This window comes from Chiloscyllium punctatum, chromosome 18 (genome assembly GCF_047496795.1).
Source record: "Chiloscyllium punctatum isolate Juve2018m chromosome 18, sChiPun1.3, whole genome shotgun sequence".
NCBI lineage: Eukaryota > Metazoa > Chordata > Chondrichthyes > Orectolobiformes > Hemiscylliidae > Chiloscyllium > Chiloscyllium punctatum.
This window is the reverse complement of record NC_092756.1, coordinates 67,872,229-67,899,311: the sequence shown is the minus strand read 5'-3', so window position 1 is coordinate 67,899,311 and position 27,083 is coordinate 67,872,229. Positions and strand designations below refer to the sequence as shown.

Below are 27,083 nucleotides of genomic sequence, written 5' to 3'. Positions count from 1 at the left end.
TGCAGACCCTTGGGGCGATGTAATTGGGAAGAGAGAGAGTAGGGAAGCAAAACTCCAAAAGTACCCTTCTCCTGACCAAATGCTGTGAACACAATCTCCTCATTACTACCAGACTGTCCCACCAAAGGGGCAAATACAAGACAATGTGGCAACACCCGAGATCCAGTCACTGGCATCTCCTTGACTACGTCATCATCAGAGTAAGGGATCGGAGAGGCAATGGCCTAGTGGCATTATCGCTGGACCGTTAATCCAGAGACCCAGGTAATACTCTGGGGACCCAGGTTCAAATCCCGCCATGGCAGATGGTGGAATTTGAATTCAATGAATATCTGAACTTAAGAGGCTGACAATGACCATGAATCCATCATTGATTGTTGGAAAAACTTGGGTCACTAATGCCCTTCAGGGAAGGAAACTGCCATTCTAACCTGGTCTGGCCTACATGTGACTGCAGACCCACAGCCATATGGTTGACTCTCAACTGCACTCTGGACAATTAGGGGTGGGCAATAAATGTTGGCCCAGCCAGCGATGCCCTCATCCTGTGAATTCATAAAACAAAAGTTCAAATTATCCACACCATGACAGGAGCTTTGACTGCTGTATGGACCATTGCCTGATCAGAGCCAGGATCAACATAAACGTAGCCTCTCCACAGCAGAGACAACAGAAGCAATGCCGCAAAAAGTTCAAAGACCGGGAAAAAATAGTGTCATACAACCAACTCGTCTCCACACAACTCGTGACCCTCAGTGACACTGAGCTGCGGGATTCCAACAGTCTCTGGTCCATCCCTAAGACTGCCATGGCCATTGCCTGCAAAACTCCAGTCGGTCACTCAACCAGGAAACACCAAAACTGGTTTGATGAGAATGATCATGAGATCCAAGAACTATTAAACCGTGTAATTTCTGCGTGTAAAACAGTAACTGCACTAGGAAGAGAAATGACAGACCTACAGGTGACTGATGGCAGAGGTCCAAATCGATATCCCTGACATAACGAAAGCACTGGAGGCCCAACGAGTGGCCGACAACAATGACATGCAGGGTTTCTTCTGGGCTGTCAACGCCAGCTATGGACCAAACCCTCAAGGCCCCACCCACTGCTGGTCAAGGACAGAGTGACTCTTATCAAAGATAAAGAAGCCATCAAAAACCCAAAAAAAGCCATCAAAAGTGAGGGGAGTATTTTAGAGACCTCCTCAACTAGGGCTCTGTTGTTGATCCAAGCGCCCTTGAATGCATCCCACAGTATACTACACACCATGAGCTCAGCAACACCTCAGGCTTACACAAAGGGGAGAAGGCCATCTGCCAGCTTAAGAACAACAAGGCTGCTGGAGCAGACCGTATCACTGCCAAAGCATTGAAGCAAGGGGCAAAGAGCTCCTGCTGCAGCTCCACGCCTTTGTCTGCCTTATCTGGAAGGAGAAGAGTATCCTGGCAGAGCTCCAAGACAACAGAGTCATGAGTATTTTCAAAAAAGGGAACAGGTCTGACTGTGGTAACTACAGGGGAATCCCCTCGCTGTTAATCGTTGGAAAGTCATCGTGAGGGTCCTACTCAACCACCTCCTCCCTGTGGCTGAGGAACTCCTCCTCCGAACTACAGTGTGGCTGCCTGCCACAAAGGGGCACAACGGACATAATTTTCACCACATGATAGCTACAGGAGAAATGGAGAGAAAAGAACCTGTACATGGCTGCCTTTGACCTCACAAAGGCCTTTGACACCATTGGTGGGGAAGAATAGAGCGTCCTTGGATCCATCACCGGCCCAGTGCCCATTCGGAACAGTGCCAGGCAGGGCTGTGTCATTGCCCCAACACTGTTCTCGATCTACCTCGCTACAATGCTTCCCCTCATTGCTGACAAGCTCCCTGCTGGAGTGGAGCTAACTTACACAAACTGCGGGAAATTATTAAATCTCCGTCGCCTTCAAACAAAACCAAAATCACCCCAACCAGTGTCATCGAACTGCAGGATGCAGATGATTCTAGGAGGTGTGCAACCACTGAGGACATACTCCAGACCACTGTCAGCACCTTTACAGAGGCATGTGAGGGTATGGGTCTCCCTCTGAATATCCACAAGAGCAAGGTCCTCCATCAACCCATTTATCCCTACTCTGTTTTCTGTTGAATAGCCCAATTATTAATCCATACTAGTAGACTATCTCCTATCCCATATACTTTAATTTTGCTTCCCAGCTTGTTATCAAAAGCTTTCTGAAAGTTTAAATATACTTCATCCATCAACTTTCGTTTGTTGATTTTGTTAGTAACCTTTTCAAAAAAATTTCAAGTTTCTCAAGTATGATTCTCCCCTTGCAAAATCCATGCTGACTACCCCAGATTATTTTTATCGAATTGTCCATTTATCATGTCCTTATTGAAAGATTCTTGCATTTTCTGTATTACTGATATCAGGCTGATAAATCTGAAATTCCCTGTTTTTTCCCCTTGCTCCTTGATCTTGAGGGCATTAGCATGGAGAAAAAGTTAAAAAGATGGAAGCTGAGAGGACACTTGAGAAGTCTACGCAATTATGAGAGGCACAGATAGGGAAGATAGTCAGAGGCTTTTACCCAGGGTTGAAGTTTCAAGGTGAGAGGAGGATAGTTTCAGGGAATGTGCTAGGGACGTTTTTCACGCAAAGAGTAGTAGGAGCCTGGAATGCCACTGTCAGACGACGTGGTGGAAGCAGGCACATGGGTGACATTTAACAGGCATCTGGATGGTTACATGAATAGGGAGGGAATAAAGGGATACAGACCAAATAAGGGCAGAAAGCTTGTTTTTTACTTTAGTTAGGGCATGATGATTGGCACAGGCTTGGAGGGCCGAAGGCCCTGACCTGTGCAGTACTTCTCTTTTGCTCTTTGTAAAACAATGGGTGACATTTACAAGCATCCAATCTTCAGAAACCATTCCAGAATCTATGGTATTTTGGAAAATTATTACCAATACATGCCTATAGCCATCTTTTTCAACATTCCGGTTATGTAGACCATCAAGTCCCAGGAACATTTGACCATCCAGCTCCACTAATTTCACCAGTAGTGGAATGCATTCAGGTAAAGTGCCCTTAAGTTTTGTATCTTTGGTATTATTCTGTATTTGAGACATACCTGGTGCCTTCCCTTTGTTTTTTACCTCACTTGTAGGTTTTTGTACTCCTGCTACCAGCTTAACTGCCTTCCAATTTGGGCTACCCCACAAATTCCTATCCCCTTGACAAGCAAGTTTAAGCAAACCACAATAGCACTAGCAAATCCTTCTGTGAGGATATTAATCCCAGCCCAATAAAATGTAATCTGTCCAATTTATACAGAGATCCACCTGCTCCAGAACTGGTCCCAGTGCCTCAGAACTCGGATGGCTTCCATCCAACACCAGATCTCTAGCCATGTGCTCAATTAATCAATCCTCCTGCTCTTATGATCATTAGTACATGGCGCTGGGAGTAATCCCATGATAACCGTTTGAGGTCCTTTTTAATTTCCTTCCATATCTCCCTGAATGCTGCTTTCAGGACCTCATCCCTCATTGTAATGTCTAATGAAGTGGACACTGGCACAATGTAAGGTGTAATATCCAGTGGAATGGACTCTTGCATATTGTAGAGATGTAATGTCAAGTGGAGTGGATGGAGTATCTTTAGAGGTGTAATGCCTAGTGGAACGGGGACTGGCTCATTGTCTGGGTGCAACCTCCATGGGATTGAAACATGGCACCTTCAACATGGTTTGTTCTTTACCTCTTTCCTAATGGGCAGTTCCCAATCCTGAGAAAGGCTGAATGCAAATCTGGATAAAACCCTGTAACACAGAATGAGAAAATTCATTTACCATTGATATTATACTGTAGAACAAGAGATATGCTGCTTGTGACGTGAGTGCGTGCTAAAATGTTGAAGAGAATGTAATCACAGTGCAAGTGTAATTCTCTTCATTAATCAAGTTCTCTAATCTCAGGGCACGCTCACTAAACATTTTCCAGATATGTTCCAACACCAGTGTCACAGATACTCATCATATGGGCCCACTGATAAGCTCTGTAGTAAAGTCAGCAACAGGTAGAGGGGAATTTTCTTTACTTGCTCACAGATGTTGGTATGGCTAGGTCAGCATTTATTGTCCAACCTTAAATGCCCAGAGGGTAGATAAATAGTTAACCACATTGCTGTGGGTCTAGAGTCACGTATAGTTCAGACTGGGTAAGGTCAGTAGATTTTCTTCCTGAAAAAAAAGATTGTGTTTTTACGACAATTGGATGGCCACAATATTTATTTTATTCCAGATTTTTGTTGAATTCAAATTCAACTATTTGCCATTATGTGATACAAGCCACATTCCCAGACCATTAGCCTGGGCTTCTGGATTATGTCAAGTGACATTTTCACTACACCACAGCTTCTCCATTTGACTGGTACAGGTGACGAGTATCAAGCATAATCCCCTCCTGGATGAGGTGGGGAGAATGGCAGAAGGTGTCTTTTGTGAAGTGGGATGGGGGTACATTGATGGTGGGTGTCTGTGCAAACTTCAGGAACAAGACATTAGCATGGACTCCCAGAGGAGCAACAATAAGACAAAAGAAACTGACTTCAGTTGAAAGAAGTGACTAGCAATTCAGGAACTATTCCTGCACAGCAACATCATTCAGACCAGTTTCTCACCTCAATTCACACTTGATTTGGACCCAGCCAGGACTACGGAGGAACGACCATGGCTGATACCATTTCTCCACTGTCTGTATACTTGAACAGAGAACCTCCAGCCATAGTGGCAGAACCTGCTCACTGTAAGGAGCATCGAAGAATAGTATTCAGGACAAGCACAATGCAATCCAAAATTATGATAACACACATTACTAACGTCACAAACCTAAGAGCAATGAATAAAAGGAACACAATGAGCACTTTGGGCAGAGAGGGTGGCAGTGAGAAGTGACTGAGGAGGATTCTGGGAGAAGCCGGTTTGCTCACCGTGACTCAAAAAGGAATTGTGGAAGAATCTTCAGACAAGGTCCTGATTACATTATGAGTTCAAAAATGATTTGCGGCACAGTAGGGCTCCTGACTGGTGAGTATTAATCAGGTGACTTTCTTTCCTCACATTCAATTCAGAGCCTTACAGTTTTAGAATAGTGGAAATTTGACTGTAGTGCAGGGTAGAGTACATGATTGTTTTATGGTGGATAATGTATTTAGAAAGCCTCTTAGTTGGTAAGCAATAACTGTATATTTAAGTAACTAGATAAGATCTATTCATTTACTTATTTAATTTCTAACTGAGTAGTCACTAGAGGGTTAGAAATGGCAATTCATTGGGTTATACGCTTCTCCTGCAAGATGTGGGAGATCAAGGACCTCTCGAACGGCCATGTGGATTGGTTAGATCAACAGATGCACACACCTAGGAGCATTCAGCTAGTGGAAAGCATCAGAGATAGAAATTTCAGGGATGAGGTCACAACCAAAGTTGAGGCAGATAGATGGGTGAACACCAGCAAGGGTAGGCAGTCAGTGCATGAGACCCCTGGACCAAACCCCCCCCTCAAACAAGTATGCCATTTTGGATACTGCTGGGTGGGTGGGAAATTGGCCTGTCAGGGGATGATGACACCAATAGTTAAAACAGTGGCACCACAGCTGGTTCTGTTGTAAAGCAGGGAGGGTCAAGGTGCAGGTAAGCTGCTGCAATCAGAGACTCTATAGTCAGGGCACAGGTATGCATTTCTGTTGCTGTAAGTGGGACTCCAGCCTAGTGTGCTGTCTCCCTGGTGCCAGGGGCAAGGACATCTCTGAGCAGACACATTCTGAAAGAGGAGGGTAAACAGCCAGAGTTGTGGTCCACATTGGAACTTGTTCAAGGTTAGCATCCTTGAAAGAGGCTTCGCAGTATGGTTTTCAGTAACTAGGAGACAGTGAGGACGGATGAAGGATTCTGCCCAAAATGTCAACTCTCTTGCTCCTCACATGCTGCCTGACCTGCTGTGCTTGTTTCAGCACCACACCTCATTGACTCTGACTTCTCTAGCATCTGCAATCCTCATTATCTCCTAAGAGTACTACTGGCCCACTGAAACTGAGAGTGGGGATATTGTCAGTGACCACGAGGCAAATATGAAGAACAATTATTTTGCTTCAGTATTCACAACAGAAAAGGAGGATAGCTTATTGAAAGTGTCAGAGGATCAGGGACAGCACCTAAGTAAAATTAGTTTAACTAAATTAGATTAGATTACTTAGTGTGGAAACAGGCCCTTCGGCCCAACAAGTCCACACTGAACCGCCGAAGCGCAACCCACCCAGACCGATTCCCCTACCCCAAACACTACGGGCAATTTAGCATGGCCAATTCACTTAACCTGCACATTTTTGGATTGTGGGAGGAAACCGGATCACCCGGAGGAAACCCACGCAGACACGGGGAGAATGTGCAAACTCTACACACAGAGTCGCCTGAGGTGGGAATCATTAATAATGGAGAAATTAATGGAACTGAAGAGTGACATATTCCCAGGACCTGATGGTTTCCATCCTCAGTGTTAAAAATGGTAAGACAGTACACTGCTGATGCCCTAACCCTAATCTTTCCGACTTCCCTGAATTCACGAGTTGGACCTCTGGATTAGGAACCAGCTGTGCCTCTGGACTGCTCACGTCACTCTGCTCTTTCAGAAAGGTAAGAGAGGGAAACCAGGAAATTACAAACTAGCTAGCCTAACATCTGTGATGGGGAAATTGTTAGACACTATATTCAGGGATAGGGTAACTGAACACCTTGAAAGATTTCAGTCAGTCAGGGAGATTCAGCATGGATTCATGGAGGGTCATGTCTGACTAAACTCAGTTGTTTGAAGAGGTGGCAAAGGTAGTGGACAGTGGTAAGTCTGAGGATGTGGCTTATGTGGATTTCCAGAAGGCTTTTGATTATGTCCCATACAAAAGACTGGTGGAAGAGCTAGGTGGAAGCCCATGGAATTGAAGGCAAATTACTGACATGGATCGGAAATTTGTTGAGTGCCATAAAACAGGGAATTGGAAGAATGGGTAAGTAGTTAAATTGGCAGGATGTGACTGGTGTGATCCCACAGGGAACTGTGTTGGAGCCTCAATTATTCACAATATTCATTAACGACTTAGATAGGTGGTATAACAAGTTAAAAAATTAAATTTATTGACAATTCAAAATTAGGCAGGATTGTACACAGTGTTGACAGCAGCATAAAATTACAACATGACATTGACAGATTAGTGAATGAGCAAAGTAGTAGCAGATGGATTTTAATATAAACATATGGGAGATTATTGAGTTTAGACAGAGAAAGAATAGATCAGGGTATTTTTTAGAAGGCATAAAAATAAATACAGTGACTATCTAACGAGATTTTGGAATCAAGTGCATAGCTTTTTAATCTCCCACAAGCAAGTGCAGAAAATAGACAAGACTAAACCAAATGTTGGCCTTTGTATCTAAAGGGATAGAGTATGGGAATCCAGATGTTATGCTGCAGTTATACAAAACCCAGGTTAGACTATACTGATAGTACTGAAAGTAACGCTGGGCACCATACATTAGGAAGGATGTTTTGACCCTGGAGGGAATTCAACATAGGTTTATGAGGATGACACCTATACTTTAGAGGTTAAGTTACAAGGGAGGGATTAGACAAATTAGGACTTTGGGATACGAAGAGGGAACATCAGTGTAAATAAGGATAAACTAATTCCACTGATTGAGATTCTAGAACTAGGGCATAGTCGAAGAATTAGCACCAGGCCATTCAAGGGAGATGTTAGAAAACACTTCTACATGCTAAAGAGTAGTGGACATTTGGAACTCTCTTCTTTAAATGATGGTCAATGCTAATTCAACTGTTAAATTTAAATCTGAGATAGACAATTTTATTAAGCAAGGGTATTAAGGGATATGGGTCCAAGGCAGGCATATGGGGTTAGGCACAGATCAGCCACTGAATGGCAGAGCAGGCTCAATGGGCTGAATGGTGTACTCCAATTCCTGTCATCCTCTAAGAAAGTCAGGGTGCTGCACACAGCAATAGTACTCTGGACACAGGAATGATTTGGAGATGCCGGTGTTGGACTGGGGTGTACAAAGTTAAAAATCACACAACACCAGGTTATAGTCCAACAGGTTTAATTGGAAGCACACTAGCTTTCAGAGCGCCGTTCCTTCAACAGGTAGCTGTCATCAGGTGATGAAGGAGCGTCGCTCCGAAAGCTAGTGTGCTTCCAATTAAACCTGTTGGACTATAACCTGGTGTTGTGAGAGTTTTAACTTTGGACACAGGAAGGCAGGGATGATGGAAACTGAGTTCCACAGATTGGAGCATTAGCCCAAGAGTAACTTTAGATAACAGACAAAAGACATGAAAGACAAGCCATCTCCAAATAAAGCTCTCTTGTACATTCGTTAAAAAGCTACAAAACAATATCACTCACTGAAGGGGCAGGGTTCTGGAATTACTGTCACTGCAGTTATCGGAACAGATGCAAACTGACCATAAGATGTAAGAGCTAAAAGTAAACCATTCACAGCCCATCTATACTGCTATTTAACAAAGTCATGCCTGACGTGATAATGCACTTTCTCCCCATGATTCTCAATTCCCTTGCAGATTAGAAATCTGTCCATCTCAGCCTTGAATATACTTAGTGACTCAGCCTTTACAGTAAATAATTCCAGATTCACCATTATCTAAGAGAAGAAATTCTTCCTCATTTCTGTTTTAAATAAACAACCACTTGTGAGATTATGCCTTCTGATCCTGGACTCTTCCATAAGGGGAAACAAGATCTATGCACTGACCCTGTCAAGTCCCTTAAGAATCTTGCATGTTTCAGTAAGGTTGCCTCTCATTCTCCTGAGTTCCAACAAGTGTTAGGACAAAAACAAAATGAAGGTTGAAGCACTGAGGGAGCACTGCACTCTCAGAGGTGCTGGACACTCAGTTAAAACATTAAAAGGTGGTGTGGTGTCTCAATGGTTAGCACTACTGCTTAGCAGTGCCAGGGACCAGGGCTCAATTCCAGCCATAGACTTCTGTATGTGTGGAGTTTGCACAACGTCTGCTCAAATTTCCTCCCACAGTCCAAACATGTGCAGGTTAGGGTGGATTGCCCATGCTAAATTGCCCATAATGTCCAGGGATGTGTAGGTTAGGTGGATTAGCCATGAGAAATGCAGGGTTACAGGGATAGGGAAGAGAGGTGCTTTTCGGAGAGTCGGTATGGAATTGTCTGTTTCCACACCATAGTGATTTTGTAAAACTGAGGCCCTATTTGCTTGTGCAGGTGTATGTGAAATATCCTATGTCACTATTGATCCTGGCTACGATCTAATCTTTCATCAATATCAGTAAAATATATTACAGAGTCATTGAAACCCTACAGTGCAGATTCGGTTCTAGTCTCTGTCAACCCTCCAAAGACATTCTACCAGACCCTCATTCCTATCTCTGTTACTCTACATTTATCATGGCTAATCTATCTAACCTGCATATCCCTGGACACTAACAGGCAATTTAACACTGCCAATCCACCTAATCTGCATATTTTTGAATGGTAGAAAGAAACTACAGCTCCTGGCAGAAACCTATGCTGACATGGGGAAAATGTGCAAACCCTACGCAGACAGTCACTCAAGGCTGCAATCGAACCTCGGTCCCTCATGCTGTGAGGCAGCAGTGCTAACCAGGTTTCATCAGAAGATCGTATGAGGAAAGGCTGAGGCACTTGGGGCTGTTCTCATTGGAGAAAAGAAGGTTTAGGGGAGATTTGATAGAGGTGTACAAGATGATTAGGGGTTTAGATAGGGTTGACAGTGAGAACCTTTTTCCGCATATGGAGTCAGCTGTTACTAGGGGACACAGCTTTAAATTAAGGGGTGGTAGGTATAGGACAGATGTTAGGGGTAGATTCTTTACTCAGCGGGTTGTGAGTTCATGGAATGCCCTGCCAGTATCAGTGGTGGACTCTCCCTCTTTATGGTCATTCAAGTGGGCATTGGACAAGCATATGGTGGTTATTGGGCTAGTGTAGGTTAGGTAGGCTTCGGTCGGTGCAACATCGAGGGCCGAAGGGCCTGTACTGCGCTGTATTTTTCTATGTTTCTATGTTTCTATCACAGTGCCATTTTTGAAATCTTATGGTTTGCAACTGGCTGCTACTGGCTCGAAGGTAGAAGACAGAGGGTGATGGTGCAGGGTTGTTTTTCAGACTAGAGGTCTGTGACCAGTGGAGTGCCACGAGGATTGGTGCTGGGTCGACTACTTTTCATCATTTATATCAATGACTTTGGATGTGAATGTAGGAGGTATAGCTAGTAGGTTGGCAGATGACACCAAAATTGGAGGGGTAGTGGACAGCAAAGAAGATTATCTCAGAGTACAACAGGATCTTGATCAGATGGGCTGAAGAATGGCAGAGGGGGTTTAATTTAGATAAATGTGAGGTGCTGCATTTTGGAAAAGCAAATCATAGCAGGACTCATAACTTAATGATAAAATCCTAAGGAGTGTTGCTGAACAAAGAGACCTTGGAGTGCAGGTTCATAGTTCCTTGAAAGTAGAATCATAGGTAGATAGGATAGTGAAGAAGGCGTTTGATATGCTTTCGTTTTTGGTCAGAGTATTGAGTACAGGAGTTGGGAGGTCATGTTGCAGCTATACAGGACATTGGTTCGACCACTGTTGGAATATTGCATGTAATTCTGGTCTCCTTCCTATCAGAAGGATGTTGTGAAACTTGAAAGGGTTCAGAAAAGATTTAAGGATTTTGCCAGGGTTGGAGGATTTGAGCTATAGACAGGCTGATAGGCTGGGGCTGTTTTCCCTGGAGCGTCGGCGGTTAAGGGGTGACCTTATAGAGGTTTATAAAATCATGAGGGGCATGGTTAGGATAAATAGACAAAGTCTTTTCCCTGGGTTAGGGGGCTCCAGAACTAGAAAGCATAGGTTTAGGGTGAGTGGGGAAAGATATAAAAGGGACCTAAGTGGCAACTTTTCCACACAGAGGGTGGTGTGTGTACGGAATGAGCTGCCAGAGGAAGTGGAGGAGGCCTAGTACGACTGTAGCATTTAAAAGGCATCTGGATGGGCATATGAATAAGAAGGGTTTAGTGGGAGATGGGCCAAGTGCTGGCAAATGGGACTAGATTAGGTTAGGATATCTGCTCGGCATGGACAAATTGGACTGAAGAGTCTGTTTCAGTGCTGTACATCTCTGTGACTCAATGACTCTACAGCTGAGCGATAATGTACTCTCCATGATAATGTTCTCTCAATGATGATTACTTACATCTAAATGGCCTCAGACTTTCCTTGATTATAACCTGTGGCCTTAAATGGATGGCGCAATTTTGACATATTGTTACCTCAGCATCAGGATATAATATTCATCCTGATTACACAAGGAATCCTCAGATTTAATGGCAATAACTAAATGTATTTATGAGGCATACCACACTAGTCTGATCTCACATTTAAAGCCTAACAGCAATTCCATTTTTTGATTAATTTCCTAGAACCAGAATTTCCTCATCTCCTTAAATTTGTTTTCCAATCGAACAGTTTCTTGCTTATTTATAGGATCTAGTTTATTGATGTTCCTTGTTAATTTACATTCCAAAATACATTTGCCCAACTTTTTTTTGAGTCTGAATATCTTATTTAGGAACTCCAAGCTGATACACCCAACCATGATCCATGCACTCATCGTCATTTGGACACAAAAGGCATAGCATTGAAGATAATCACTTACTTTAGTCCCACACACACCAGTGACCGAAATTTCACATCCATCTGTGCATGTGCAGCATCGTGACTCATGTTCACTGACTGGACAGCCTGAAAGAAGGGAAACCGAATTTAGTATAAAGAGAAGATGTTGGAGATACTCAGCAAATCTGGCATCATCTGTGAAGACAGAAAGATAGTATACTACCTTAAGAATATAAGACAGGAGTATGCCATTCACACCCTTCAGCTTGTTCCACCATTCAATGAGATCATGGCTCATCATAGCTCATACTCCTTAATACCTTTACTTGACATTTAAGATTCATGGGCAGCACAGTGGCTCAGTGGTTAGCACTGCTGCCTCACAGTGCCAGGAACCTGGGTTCACTTCCAGCTTCGGGCGACTGCCTGCATGGAATGTGCTCATTCTCCCTGTGCGTGCGTGGGTTTCCTCCGGGTGCTCCAATTTCCTCCCACAGTCCAAAGATATGCAGGTTAGGGTGGATTGGCCATGCTAAACTGCCCATAGTGTTCAGGGATGTGTAGGTTAGGTGCATTAGGCAGGGGTAATAACCCAACAAAAACTTTCCCTGCACTTGTAGCCATTGGTACAACTGAATGGCTTGCCAGGTCATTTCAGAGGGGAATTGAGAATCAACCACATTGCTGTGCATCTGGAATCAAATGTACGCCTGACCGGGGAGAACTGCAGATTTCTTTCACTGAAGGGCATCAGTGTATTAGAGAATTAGGAGGGACCCACTGCAATTAAGTTAATAGTTACTCAGGAAAAGTCATACAATTAAAAACTGAACTTAATTCCTGGCTAAGTATTAATCTAACACGAAATCTGCCATACATACCCACCCCTACCCACCACATCCATAACACCACAGACTCCGACCTGCTGCCCTCCTGTTCACCTGGAAACCATAATCCACCCGTGGCCACCCCAATGTCCCTTACACTGATTCGATTTGATTTATTGTTGTCACATGTGCCTAAGTACAGTGAAGAGTTTTGTGAGCAGTGCAGGCATATCATAGCAAACAAGGACATACAGCTCATAGGGTGTTTAGACAGAGTGAGGCATACAAGATTACAGCCTACTGCTGAAATGGCCTGATACCTCATTCCCCAACCCAGCAATTCTTGCCCATCCTTAATTTCCCTGGATAAGGTAGTGATGAGCTGCATTCTTGAAATAGTGCAGAGTATATGGGGTCAGGATGCCCACAATATTGTTAGGAATGAAATTCCAGGATTTTGACCCAGTGAGGTGAATGAACGGCATTATATTCCAAGTCAGGATGGTGCGTGACTGCAAGGAGAACTGGTGGAGTTCCCATGTATTTGCTGCCTTTGTTCTTCTGAGTGTGAAACATTGTGGGATTGGAAGGTGCTATCAGAGAAGCTTTGGTGAATGACTGCAGAGCATCTTGTAGATGGCACACAGTGTTACTACTATGAATCAAAGATGGAAGGCATGGATATTGTGGGCAGCAGATGTGATGCCAAATTAATGGCTGCTTTGTCCTGCACTCATCCAAGCAAACGGTGAGTATTCCATCACACTTCTGACCTGTGCCTTCTAGATAATGGATAGGCTTTGGGGAGTCAGGAGCTGATACTGGTAATGTCACTTGAGTAGTACTCCAGAACCCCAGGCTAACGTATATGGTTGTTGTGGTTCTGTTCGCCGAGCTGGGAATTTGTCTTGCAAACGTTTCGTCCCCTGTCTAGGTGACATCCTCAGTGCTTGGGAGCCTTCTGTGAAGCGCTTCTGTGCCATGCCTCTAGGAATTCCCTGGCTATTCTCTGTTCTTGAGTGCAGTTCCAATAACACTCAAGAAGCCTGACACTATCCAGGACAAAGCAGCCATTAATTTGGCATCACATCTGCTGCCCACAATATCCATGCCTTCCATCTTTGATTCATAGTAGTAACACTGTGTGCCATCTACAAGATGCTCTGCAGTCATTCACCAAAGCTTCTCTGATAGCACCTTCCAATCCCACAGAGAACAGCCAGGAAATTCCTAGAGGCATGGCACTCATCCACAGACTCTATCAACAAACACATCGACCTGGACCCAATATTCCAGCCACTACAGCGGACAGCTCGAACTGACAACCGGAAGCGGCAGAGACAGGCCACTATAAATGCCGGAGGAAACAGCACAGAAGCGCTTCACAGGAGGCTCCCAAGCACTGACGATGTCACCTAGACAGGGGACGAAACGTTTGCAAGACAAATTCCCAGCTCAGCGAACAGAACCACAACAACGAGCACCCGAGCTACAAATCTTCTCCCAAACTTTGAACGTATATGGTACACGGGCCGAAATCACATCATGGCAGATGGTGGGATTTGAACTCATAACAAGTTGCAATAAAATGTTACACTAATGGCAATAATGTAACCGCTCTTATCAGATTCCACAAATGAATAAAAAAATGATTCCTAACTTCAGACCTGCTCTTGTTACTTATTTGTTCATTTTTCACCCTGGCTCTAGGATTCTTCCACTGCCCCTAAAGTATTTCTCCACTCAGTCCCAGCCACAGTGTTTAGCTTTCATTCAGTGTGGACATAGATTTGATCCCACTTCAGTACTCATCCTTATCTCCCCTGTCAACCCCTCAACTTGGCACCTTCTCCACTAGCTTTGTTACTCACTTTCAACTCCTTTATTCCCACTGCCCAACTCACTCTTATCCCTGACCTGCATGATGCCCCACCCCATGTAAATAGTCCCCTCTCCTGTGCCGTACTGCGCTCCCACTTCATAACTGACTTCCTCCATCCCACATGGCCCTTCTCTCTATCGCTTACATTTTCTGTCACACATCTCTTCCCAAGTTCATCATCATATCCTCTGTCCCCCAGTTCCATCACTCTCATTCCTCATCCGGTAGTCCCCCATACTCCATCACTCAAGTCTCCTCTCCCCCGAACCTCCCATATTCCATCACCCAAATTCGCCAACCCTCTATCATTCACATTCTGCATTTCCTATCTACCATTGCTCCTCTAGTGACTCCATTGTTTCCATCCCCCATTCTGTATTCCTACTACTACTCTATCACTCACTCTGTACAGAAGTTCCTCGGGAGTCAGCACCTTCCCATCTTCATCCAACCTGTAAAAACAAATCAGTAATTAGTGGAGCTGAGCATCCAATTACATTAAAATGTCACGAATTGTATAACCCTTGTACAATCAATAGAGCGAGGAGAAGGGGTAAGCCATCTAGCATCAACCCTCTTACACTTTTCAGTAAGATTGAGGATGATTTTCTTGTTGCTTTAATTCCACTTATCTGCCTGATCTCCATAACAAAAATCTCTCTAATGCTTCCCTGAATATATCAATGACTCAGCCTTCACCACACTCCATGGAAAAAAAATTCCAAAGATTAATGACCCTCCTCACCTCCAACGTAAATAGGAGGCCCCTATTTTAAACATGTGCCCCTTTGTGCCCCATATTCCCCAATGAGTGGAAACATCCCATCAGTATCTTCTTGTCAATTGCCCACTGAATGTCAGATATTTCAATAAGGATATAGCTGCATGACTCTGTAATATCCTGATGCCAATGTCCCCATTAAGCTCTCCTCAGGATTGTACATCATGGCATTAGACAAAGCATAGGTAAATCACTTCAAGTAACTTTGCTTAATATGATTCAGTTTTAACATGTTTGTTTTTTAGGATCTGTTACCTCAAATTATGTGGGTATTTTCAACTCAACGTCACTGACTTCCCTGCACATCTCCTTCCCAGCCTTCCTTCCGCAGTTACCTATACCTGCCATTGCTTCCTATCTTTGACTCCCTCCACAATTGCACACCTTTGCCTTGCAGCACGCCACACCATTAACCCCTGAACTATCCTCCTTGATTTACCTATTTAAGTGCTTCCTCCCCCTAACTGTATTTCTGAACTCATATGGAAGGGCTTTATCTCATGGCAGAAGTTGGTTGAAGCATGAACTCTGCAGCAACCCACACCACCTAACTCCCCGCACTTACTAATCTCTGCCATAAATGGAGTACGATCAATCTAAAAAGACAGATACTATTTAAACAGATTTTTAAAAATCATGTGTCGGATAGGAGGTACAGTATGTTGCATTTCTTTTGTTCTACAAGACGTGCAGTTAAATGCAGCCACATGAGGATACCTACAGTAGAGATACATATCACATGATTATGGCAAGCCAACCATTAACTGAGGGTACACTGATTATTTATTCTATTTATACAGCACAGATTTGATCCTTCAGCCCATCGAGTCTGCACCGACATAACTAATCTCAATTTCCCTGCACTTGTCCCATATCCTTGAATGTCATGATAGTTGAAGCGCTCATCCAAATATTTTCAAAGTTTGTAAGGTTTCCAGCCTCCACTACTTTCTGAGGCAGTGTATCGCAGATTCACACCACTCGCTGAGTGAATAAGTTTTGTTTTCTGAAATCCCCTCTGAATCGCCTGCTCCTTACCCTAAAACTATGCCCTCTCAACCAAGGGGAACAGTTACTCTCTTCATCCTGTCCATACCTTCATAATCCTTTACATCTCAATCATGTCTCCCTTCAGTCTTTAAAGAAAACAATCCAAACTGGTTTAGACTCTCCTTAAATTCAAATTCTTCCTCCCAGGCAACTTTCTGGTGAACCTCCTCTGTACCCCTTCAAGTGTTATAACGTTTTTCCTGAAGTGTGGTAACCAAAAACTGTGCACAGTATTCCAGCTGTAGCCTGACCAACACTCTGTACAACTCCAACACGACCTCCTTGCTCGAATAGTCTGTGAAACAACTAATGGAAGCAAGCACTCCATCTGCCTTCTTAACTATCATATTCACATGCTCTGACGATTTCAAGGACCTATGAATAATTACCCCAAGATTCTCCCTGTTCCTCCAAGATACCCAGTGACCTACCATTCATTAAATACTCCCTCAACTGGTTTCTTCCAAAATGCATCACCTCACACTAATCAGAGCTAAATACCATTTGCCACTGGTCTGCCTACCTGACCAACCCATCCATTTCTTCCTGCAGCCTATAATCATCTTCATCTTCAATCAATTTTGATGTCGTCGCCAAATTTGCTCAAAACTCCCCCTTCCCCTAACATTTTTATCTATATCATTTATGTATAGAACACACAATAAGGGTCCCAAGTACTGATCCTTCTATACAGCAGCCTCCAGTCACTGGAGCAGGCTTCTACAACTACCCTTTGTGTCCTATTACCAAGCCAGTTTCTGATCCATCTCTCCAAGCTTCCCTCAATTCCATGCCAGTTAATCATCTCAATTCGTCTCCCATGTGGGACCTTGTCAAAAGCTTTGCTAACATCCATATAAACTACATCAACTGAACTTCTCTCATCTACACATCTGATCACAATTTCAAAAAGCTCTAACAAGTTTACTTAGGCATGACCTCCCCCTGCCAAAACCATTCTGACTATCCCTGATTAATCCATGCTCTTCCAGGTGTGTATTAATTCACTTCTTCAGAATTTTCTCCAATTGCTCCCCTACCATTGACATGAGGCTCACTGGTCTTTAATTTCCTGGTTCATCTCTACCACCCTTCCTAAAAAGTGGAACCAGATTAACTAACCTCCAGTCCTCTGGCATTTCCCTAGTGGCTGGAGAGGAATAAAAAAATTATGTTAGAGCACCTACAGTTTCCTGCCTCTCCTCCACCAGCAGCCTGGGATGCAATTCATTCGGGCCAGGGGATTTGTCTGTTTTTAAAAGCCCAACAGAACCTCTAATACCTCCCCATTTCCCATGTCAAGACGTACAAGTCCTTCACAGTTCCCTTTTCTGAATTCTATAGCTATGTTCTCCTTTTCTAGAGTGAAGACTGAAGATAAGTATTCACTTAACACCCTTCCAATACCCTCTAGCTTCCACACAGGTGGGCCCTAATCTTTCTTTGGTTAACCTCTTCCCTTATATGTATTTATAAAATACTTCAGGATTTTCCCTAATCCTATTTGCAAATCCTTTCTCAGACCCCCTTTTGTTCTTCTAATTGTTTTCTTAAGTTCCCTTCTCCACTTCCTGTACTTCTCCAGGGCCGCATTGAATTGCAGCCTTTGGACTTGCTGAAAGCTCCTCTCTTCTTCATCCAGTCCTAAATCGTCCTAGACATCCTGGGTTCTCTGAATTTAATGCTCCTACATTTCCCTCAAAAGGGTACATGTTGGACCTGTACTCCCCCTAGCTTTCTGAATACCCCTCATTGCTCTGCTGTAGACTTACCCTGTTCCCAGTCAACTCTTGCCAGATTCAGCTTTATTTTAATAAAATCTGACTTCCCCTAATTTTGCAAGTCACCTTTTTCCTTCAACTGAAGGAAACTGAACTGTACCACGTTGGGTCACTAAAATGTTCCCCAACTATCAGGTTTCTTTCTCCAGAGCCAGATCTATTGCGCTATCCTTTGTTGGGCTTTCTGCATACTGATACAAAAAAAAACTGCTCTGGATACATGACATCGACTTCACTAGTTTCTTAATCTCCCCTCCTCCCCCATCCCCATCCCAGATTCAACCCTCCAACCTGGCACCACTCTCTTGAACTGTCCATCTTCCTTCCCAACTGTCCGCTCCACCCTCCCCTCTGACCTATCACCCCCAACCTACCTTCACCCCCACCCCCGCTCTACTTTTCTCTCCGCCCCCTTTCTCCCCCAACATTCCTGATGAAGGGCTTTTATGCCTGAAACATTGACTCTCTTGCTGTTCAGATGCTGCCTGACCTGCTGCACTTATCAAGCACCACACTCCTCGACTCTGATCTCTAGCATCTGCAGTCCTCACTTTCTCCTACATTTCAAGAAATCCACCCTTTCTAAATCCTTAACACTATGACTATCCCAATTTATGTTGGGAAAATTGAAATCCTCAAGCAAAAGTTCCTGATTATTACTCTTACACACCTCTATGAATTGTCTATATATTTGGTCTTCTATTTCCTGTTGACTCTTTGGAGGCCTATAACATTCCCAGTAAAGTGCCTCCCCCTTAACATTCCTAAGTATTACTCACAACGCCTTGTTTGAGGACCTTTCCAAGATATCATCTCTCCTTACTGCATTAATTGACTCCTTAATTAATAGTGGTGCACCACCACCATTTTTATACCCTCCTCCGCCTCGTCTAAAGATCCCATATCCTGGAACCATGTTTCTGTGTCGGCAAAAATATCATACTTCCATGTGTCAATCCACGTCATAGACTCATCAATCTAACCTATTACACTTCTAGCATTAAAGACCAGCCAGCCTTGCCATACTCTCTTGTCATTCAACAACGTTAAACTCACTGTGACTTGCTTCCTTTGCTGTAGCATGACCTGTCTCTTTTTCATTGATATTCTGTGTCCCCTTGCCAGACTAGTTTAAACTCCTCCAAATAGCAGTAGCAAAACTACCTGAGGAATTAGCAGTGCTGTAATTCAAAGGCCAGGTTCATGATGTAGGGACACTCTAATCCCACCAAAGCAGCTGGTAGAATTTAAAAGGAAGTATGGTCCCTACCTCAGGCCAGAAGGTCTAGGTTCAAGTCCCACCTGTCGCCTCATAGCATGTCTGAACAGGATGATTAAAATAACTCCAAGTCAACATTTTAGCTTGCATGTTAGTTCACCTAGGAATGCACAGTGCTGTACATGCACTTATACACTTTTTTTCAGGCAAAGAAATATCTGACTTGATTCATTTGAAACTCATGGTTCACTTCAGTTATGATTTTCAGGAACACAACCAAGACCTTAAGTGAGGACTTACTGTAAAGTTCCCTCAATTAACATTGGCATTTCATGTGGAGGCCAAATTAATATTTTAAAATTAAGCAAAGGCAAAGAGAAAGGGGTGCTTAGCAATAGGAACTGAGTAAATGAAAGACAGCCAAATTCTTAAACGTAAGTGTAATAAAAATGTGTACACGATTGGAATTGTGCTTTACACCTTTGACAGAGGAAGAAAGAAATTTGGGCTGTTGAGCTTCGCCAGAGATTTATCTATGATATTCACTTTGTAGGAGTCAGTTCTACACTCTCCCTAATCTACGTGAAGGTCTCCCTCCTGAATTCCTGACTGGATTTCTTGGAAAATCTCAAATCAACAGCCTTGGGTTATGGTCATGCAGCATGATGGGGGCATAAAAGGATGAACCTCTGCTCTACTTATTTTTTTTCCCTTTAACTTCTTAAGAGTCATAGAGATGTACAGCATGGAAACAGACCCTTCAGTCCAACCCGTCCATGCCGATCAGATATCCCAACCCAATCTAGTCCCACCTGCCAGCACCCAGCCCATATCCCTCCAAACCCTTCCTATTCATATACCCATCCAAATGCCTCTTAAATGTTGCAATTGTACCAGCCTCCACCACATACTCATTCCATACACGTACCATCCTCTGAATGAAAAAGTTTCCCCTTCGGTCTCTTTTATATCTTTCCTCTCTCACCCTAAACCTATGCCCTCTAGTTCTGGACTCCCCGATCCCAGAGAAAAGACTTTGTCTATTTATCCTATCCATGCCCCTCATAATTTTGTAAACCTCTATAAGGTCACCCCTCAGCCTCCGACACTCCAGAGAAAACAGCCACAGCCTGTTCAGCCTCTCCCTGTAGCTCAGATCATCCAACCCTGGCAACATCCTTGTAAATCTTTTCTGAACCCTTTCAAGTTTCACAATATCTTTCCGATAGGAAGGAGACCAGAATTGCACGCAATATTCCAACAGTGGCCTAACCAAAGTCCTGTACAGCCGCAACATGACCTCCCAACTCCTGTACTCAATACTCTGACCAATAAAGGAAAGCATCTCAAACGCCTTCTTCACTATCCTATCTACCTGCGACTCCACTTTCAAGGTGCTATGAACCTGCACTCCAAGGTCTCTTTGTTCAGCAACACTCCCCAGGACCTTACCATTAAGTGTGTAAGACCTGCGAAGATTTGCTTTCCCAAAATGCAGCACCTCGCAATTATCTGAATTAAGCTCCATCTGCCACTTCTCAGCCCATTGGCCCATCTGGTCAAGATCCTGTTGTAATCTGAGGTAACCCTCTTCGCTGTCCACTACGCCTCCAATTTCGGTGTTATCTGCAAACTTACTAACTGTACCTCTTATCCTCACATCCAAATCATTTATGTAAATGACAAAAAGTAGAGGGCCCAGCACCGATCCTTGTGGCACTCCACTGGTCACAGGCCTCCAGTCTGAAAAACAACCCTCCACCGCCACCCTCTGTCTTCTACCTTTGAGCCAGTTCTGTATCCAAATGGCTAGTTCTCCCTGTATTCCATGAGATCTAACCTTGCTAATCAGTCTCCCATGGGGAACCTTGTCGAATGCCTTACTGAAGTCCATATAGATCACATCTACTGCTCTGCCCTCATCAATCTTCTTTGTTACTTCTTCAAAAAACTCAATCAAGTTTGTGAGACACGATTTCCCACATACAAAGCCATGTTGACTATCCCAAATCTGTCCTTGCCTTTCCAAATACATGTACATCCTCTCCCTCAGGATTCCCTTCAATAACTTGCCCACCACCAAGGTCAGGCTCACCGGTCTCTCGTTCCCTGGCTTGTCTTTACCACCCTTCTTAAACAGTGGCACCACGTTTGCCAACCTCCAGCCTTCTGGCACCTCATCTGTGACTATCAATGGTACAAATATCTCAGCAAGAGGCCCAGCAATCACTTCTCTAGCTTCCCACAGAGTTCTCGGGTACACCTGATCAGGTCCTGGGGATTTATCCACCTTTAACCGTTTCAAGGCATCCAGCACTTCCTCCTCTGTAATCTGGACATTTTGCAAGATAATAGACAATAGACAACAGGTGCAGGAGTAGGCCAGTCTACCCTTTGAGCCTGCACCACCATTCAATATGATCATGGCTGATCATCCTTAATCAGTATCCTGTTCCTGCCTTATCTCCATAACCCTTGATTCCACTATCCTTGAGAGCTCTATCCAACTCTTTCTTAACTGAATCCAGAGACTGGGCCTCCGTTGCCCTCTGGGGCAGAGCATTCCATACAGCCACCACTCTCTGGGTGAAGACGTTTCTCCTTATCTCTGTCCTAAATGGCCTACCCTGTATTTTTAAGCTGTGTCTTCTGGTTCACCATCTATTTGCCTATAGTCTATATCTTCCATATCCTTTTCCACAGTAAATACTGATGCAAAATATTCAGTTAGTATCTCTCCCATTTTCTGTGGCTCCACACAAAGGCCGCCTTGCTGACTTCTGAGGGGCCATATTCTCTCCCTAGTTACCCTTTGTCCTTAATATATTTGTAAAAACCTTTTGGATTCTCCTTTTCTTTTATTCTTCTCTTCCCTTAACAATGAATCCTGGAGCAGCAGCAGGTTGTCAGCATGAATTCTGGAGCAGGGTGTGGGCTGTGAGCCCCAGGACAGTGTGAACAGTGAACTGTGGGGCAGGATGTGGGCTGTGAGCCCCAGGACAGTGTGAACAGTGAGCTCTGGAGCAGGGTGTGGGCTGTGAGCCCCAGGACAGTGTGAACAGTGAACTGTGGAGGAGGATGTGGGCTGTGAGCCCCAGGACAGTGTGAGCAGTGAGCTCTGGAGCAGGATGTGGGCTGTGAGCCCCAGGACAGTGTGAGCAGTGAACTGTGGGGCAGGGCGTGGGCTGTGAGCCCCAGGACAGTGTGAGCAGTGAACTGTGGAGGAGGATGTGGGCTGTGAGACCCAGGACAGTGTGAACAGTGAACTGTGGAGGAGGGTGTGGGCTGTGAGCCCCAGGACAGTGTGAACAGTGAACTGTGGGGCAGGGCGTGGGCTGTGAGCCCCAGGACAGTGTGAGCAGTGAACTGTGGGGCAGGGCGTGGGCTGTGAGCCCCAGGACAGTGTGAGCAGTGAACTGTGGAGGAGGATGTGGGCTGTGAGACCCAGGACAGTGTGAACAGTGAACGGTGGAGGAGGGTGTGGGCTGTGAGCCCCAGGACAGTGTGAACAGTGAACTCTGGGGCAGGGTGTGGGCTGTGAGCCCCAGGACAGTGTGAGCAGTGAACTGTGGAGGAGGGTGTGGGCTGTGAGCCCCAGGACAGTGTGAACAGTGAACTGTGGAGGAGGGTGTGGGCTGTGAGCCCCAGGACAGTGTGAACAGTGAACTCTGGGGCAGGGTGTGGCTGTGAGCCCCAGGACAGTGTGAGCAGTGAACTGTGGAGGAGGATGTGGGCTGTGAGACCCAGGACAGTGTGAACAGTGAACTGTGGAGGAGGGTGTGGGCTGTGAGCCCCAGGACAGTGTGAGCAGTGAACTGTGGGGCAGGGCGTGGGCTGTGAGCCCCAGGACAGTGTGAACAGTGAACTGTGGGGCAGGGCGTGGGCTGTGAGCCCCAGGACAGTGTGAGCAGTGAACTGTGGAGGAGGATGTGGGCTGTGAGACCCAGGACAGTGTGAACAGTGAACTGTGGAGGAGGGTGTGGGCTGTGAGCCCCAGGACAGTGTGAACAGTGAACTCTGGGGCAGGGTGTGGCTGTGAGCCCCAGGACAGTGTGAGCAGTGAACTGTGGAGGAGGGTGTGGGCTGTGAGCCCCAGGACAGTGTGAACAGTGAACTGTGGAGGAGGGTGTGGGCTGTGAGCCCCAGGACAGTGTGAACAGTGAACTCTGGAGCAGGGTGTGGGCTGTGGGCCCCAGGACAGTGTGAGCAGTGAACTGTGGAGGAGGATGTGGGCTGTGAGCCCCAGGACAGTGTGAGCAGTGAACTCTGGGGCAGGATGTGGGCTGTGAGCCCCAGGACAGTGTGAGCAGTGAACTGTGGGGCAGGGTGTGGGCTGTGAGCCCCAGGACAGTGTGAACAGTGAACTCTGGAGCAGGGTGTGGGCTGTGAGCCCCAGGACAGTGTGAACAGTGAACTCTGGAGCAGGGTGTTGGCTGTGAGCCCCAGGACAGTGTGAACAGTGAACTCTGGAGCAGGGTGTGGGCTGTGAGCTCCAGGACAGTCTGAGCTGTGAACTGTGGAGGAGGATGTGGGCTGTGAGCCCCAGGACAGTCTGAGCTGTGAGCTCTGGAGCAGGGTGTGGGCTGTGAGCCCCAGGACAGTGTGAACAGTGAACTGTGGGGCAGGGTGTGGGCTGTGAGCCCCAGGACAGTGTGAACAGTGAGCTGTGGAGCAGGGTATGGGCTGTGAGCCCCAGGACAGTGTGAACAGTGAGCTCTGGAGCAGGGTGTGGGCTGTGAGCCCCAGGACAGTGTGAACAGTGAACTGTGGGGCAGGGCGTGGGCTGTGGGCCCCAGGACAGTGTGAACAGTGAACTGTGGGGCAGGGCGTGGGCTGTGGGGCCCAGGACAGTGTGAACAGTGAACTGTGGGGCAGGGCGTGGGCTGTGGGCCCCAGGACAGTGTGAACAGTGAACTGTGGAGGAGGATGTGGGCTGTGAGCCCCAGGACAATGTGAACAGTGAACTCTGGAGCAGGGTGTGGGCTGTGAGCCCCAGGACAGTGTGAGCAGTGAACTGTGGGGCAGAGCGTGGGCTGTGAGCGCCAGGACAATGTGAACAGTGAACCCTGGGGCAGGGTGTGGGCTGTGAGCCACAGGACAGTGTGAACAGTGAACTCTGGGGCAGGGTGTGGGCTGTGAGACCCCAGGACAGTGTGAACAGTGAACTCTGGAGCAGGGTGTGGGCTGTGAGCCCCAGGACAGTGTGAACAGTGAACTGTGGAGCAGGGTGTGAGCTGTGAGCCCCAGGACAGTGTGAACAGTGAACCCTGGGGCAGGGTGTGGGCTGTGAGACCCCAGGACAGTGTGAACAGTGAACTGTGGAGCAGGGTGTGGGCTGTGAGCCCCAGGACAGTGTGAACAGTGAACTGTGGGGCAGGGTGTGGGCTGTGAGCCCCAGGACAGTGTGAACAGTGAACTGTGGAGCAGGGTGTGGGCTGTGAACCCCAGGACAGTGTGAGCAGTGAACTGTGGGGCAGGGCGTGGGCTGTGAGCGCCAGGACAATGTGAACAGTGAACCCTGGGGCAGTGTGTGGGCTGTGAGCCACAGGACAGTGTGAACAGTGAACTGTGGAGCAGGGTGTGGGCTGTGAGCCCCAGGACAGTGTGAACAGTGAACTGTGGGGTAGGGTGTAGGCTGTGAGCCCCGGGACAGTGTGAACAGTGAGCTCTGGGGCAGGGTGTGGGCTGTGAGCCCCAGGACCGTGTGAACAGTGAACTGTGGGGCAGGGTGTGGGCTGTGAGCCCCAGGACAGTGTGAGCAGTGAACTCTGGGGCAGGGTGTGGGCTGTGGGCCCCAGGACAGTGTGAGCAGTGAACTGTGGAGGAGGGTGTGGGCTGTGAGCCCCAGGACAGTGTGAACAGTGAACTGTGGAGGAGGGTGTGGGCTGTGAGCCCCAGGACAGTGTGAACAGTGAACTCTGGAGCAGGGTGTGGGCTGTGGGCCCCAGGACAGTGTGAGCAGTGAACTGTGGAGGAGGATGTGGGCTGTGAGCCCCAGGACAGTGTGAGCAGTGAACTCTGGGGCAGGATGTGGGCTGTGAGCCCCAGGACAGTGTGAGCAGTGAACTGTGGGGCAGGGTGTGGGCTGTGAGCCCCAGGACAGTGTGAACAGTGAACTCTGGAGCAGGGTGTGGGCTGTGAGCCCCAGGACAGTGTGAACAGTGAACTCTGGAGCAGGGTGTGGGCTGTGAGCCCCAGGACAGTGTGAACAGTGAACTCTGGAGCAGGGTGTGGGCTGTGAGCTCCAGGACAGTCTGAGCTGTGAACTGTGGAGGAGGATGTGGGCTGTGAGCCCCAGGACAGTGTGAACAGTGAGCTCTGGAGCAGGGTGTGGGCTGTGAGCCCCAGGACAGTGTGAACAGTGAACTGTGGGGCAGGGTGTGGGCTCTGAGCCCCAGGACAGTGTGAACAGTGAGCTGTGGAGCAGGGTATGGGCTGTGAGCCCCAGGACAGTGTGAACAGTGAGCTCTGGAGCAGGGTGTGGGCTGTGAGCCCCAGGACAGTGTGAACAGTGAACTGTGGGGCAGGGCGTGGGCTGTGGGCCCCAGGACAGTGTGAACAGTGAACTGTGGGGCAGGGCGTGGGCTGTGGGGCCCAGGACAGTGTGAACAGTGAACTGTGGGGCAGGGCGTGGGCTGTGGGCCCCAGGACAGTGTGAACAGTGAACTGTGGAGGAGGATGTGGGCTGTGAGCCCCAGGACAATGTGAACAGTGAACTCTGGAGCAGGGTGTGGGCTGTGAGCCCCAGGACAGTGTGAGCAGTGAACTGTGGGGCAGAGCGTGGGCTGTGAGCGCCAGGACAATGTGAACAGTGAACCCTGGGGCAGGGTGTGGGCTGTGAGCCACAGGACAGTGTGAACAGTGAACTCTGGGGCAGGGTGTGGGCTGTGAGACCCCAGGACAGTGTGAACAGTGAACTCTGGAGCAGGGTGTGGGCTGTGAGCCCCAGGACAGTGTGAACAGTGAACTGTGGAGCAGGGTGTGAGCTGTGAGCCCCAGGACAGTGTGAACAGTGAACCCTGGGGCAGGGTGTGGGCTGTGAGACCCCAGGACAGTGTGAACAGTGAACTGTGGAGCAGGGTGTGGGCTGTGAGCCCCAGGACAGTGTGAACAGTGAACTGTGGGGCAGGGTGTGGGCTGTGAGCCCCAGGACAGTGTGAACAGTGAACTGTGGAGCAGGGTGTGGGCTGTGAACCCCAGGACAGTGTGAGCAGTGAACTGTGGGGCAGGGCGTGGGCTGTGAGCGCCAGGACAATGTGAACAGTGAACCCTGGGGCAGTGTGTGGGCTGTGAGCCACAGGACAGTGTGAACAGTGAACTGTGGAGCAGGGTGTGGGCTGTGAGCCCCAGGACAGTGTGAACAGTGAACTGTGGGGTAGGGTGTAGGCTGTGAGCCCCGGGACAGTGTGAACAGTGAGCTCTGGGGCAGGGTGTGGGCTGTGAGCCCCAGGACCGTGTGAACAGTGAACTGTGGGGCAGGGTGTGGGCTGTGAGCCCCAGGACAGTGTGAGCAGTGAACTCTGGGGCAGGGTGTGGGCTGTGGGCCCCAGGACAGTCTGAGCAGTGAAGTGTGGAGGAGGATGTGGGCTGTGAGCCCCAGGACAGTGTGAACAGTGAGCTCTGGAGCAGGGTGTGGGCTGTGAGCCCCAGGACAGTGTGAACAGTGAGCACTGGAGCAGGGTGTGGGCTGTGAGCACCAGGACAGTGTGAACAGTGAGCACTGGAGCAGGGTGTGGGCTGTGAGCCCCAGGACAGTGTGAGCAGTGAACTGTGGAGCAGGGTGTGGGCT

At 47.0% G+C, this 27,083-nt stretch overlaps 1 protein-coding gene across 1 annotated transcript in view; it reads right to left on the bottom strand.

Moving 5' to 3' along the window:
- The window catches only part of sgsm3 (small G protein signaling modulator 3), a 195,117-nt gene that overhangs the window by 4,148 nt on the left and 163,886 nt on the right, over window positions 1-27,083 (bottom strand). The window contains exons 19-22 of the mRNA XM_072588388.1: window positions 14,867-14,915; window positions 11,795-11,880; window positions 4,685-4,807; window positions 3,764-3,824 (exon numbers count right to left, since the gene is read on the bottom strand). Coding sequence (XP_072444489.1) covers window positions 3,764-3,824; window positions 4,685-4,807; window positions 11,795-11,880; window positions 14,867-14,915 — 319 coding nt within the window. The remainder of the gene's footprint in view (window positions 1-3,763; window positions 3,825-4,684; window positions 4,808-11,794; window positions 11,881-14,866; window positions 14,916-27,083) is intronic.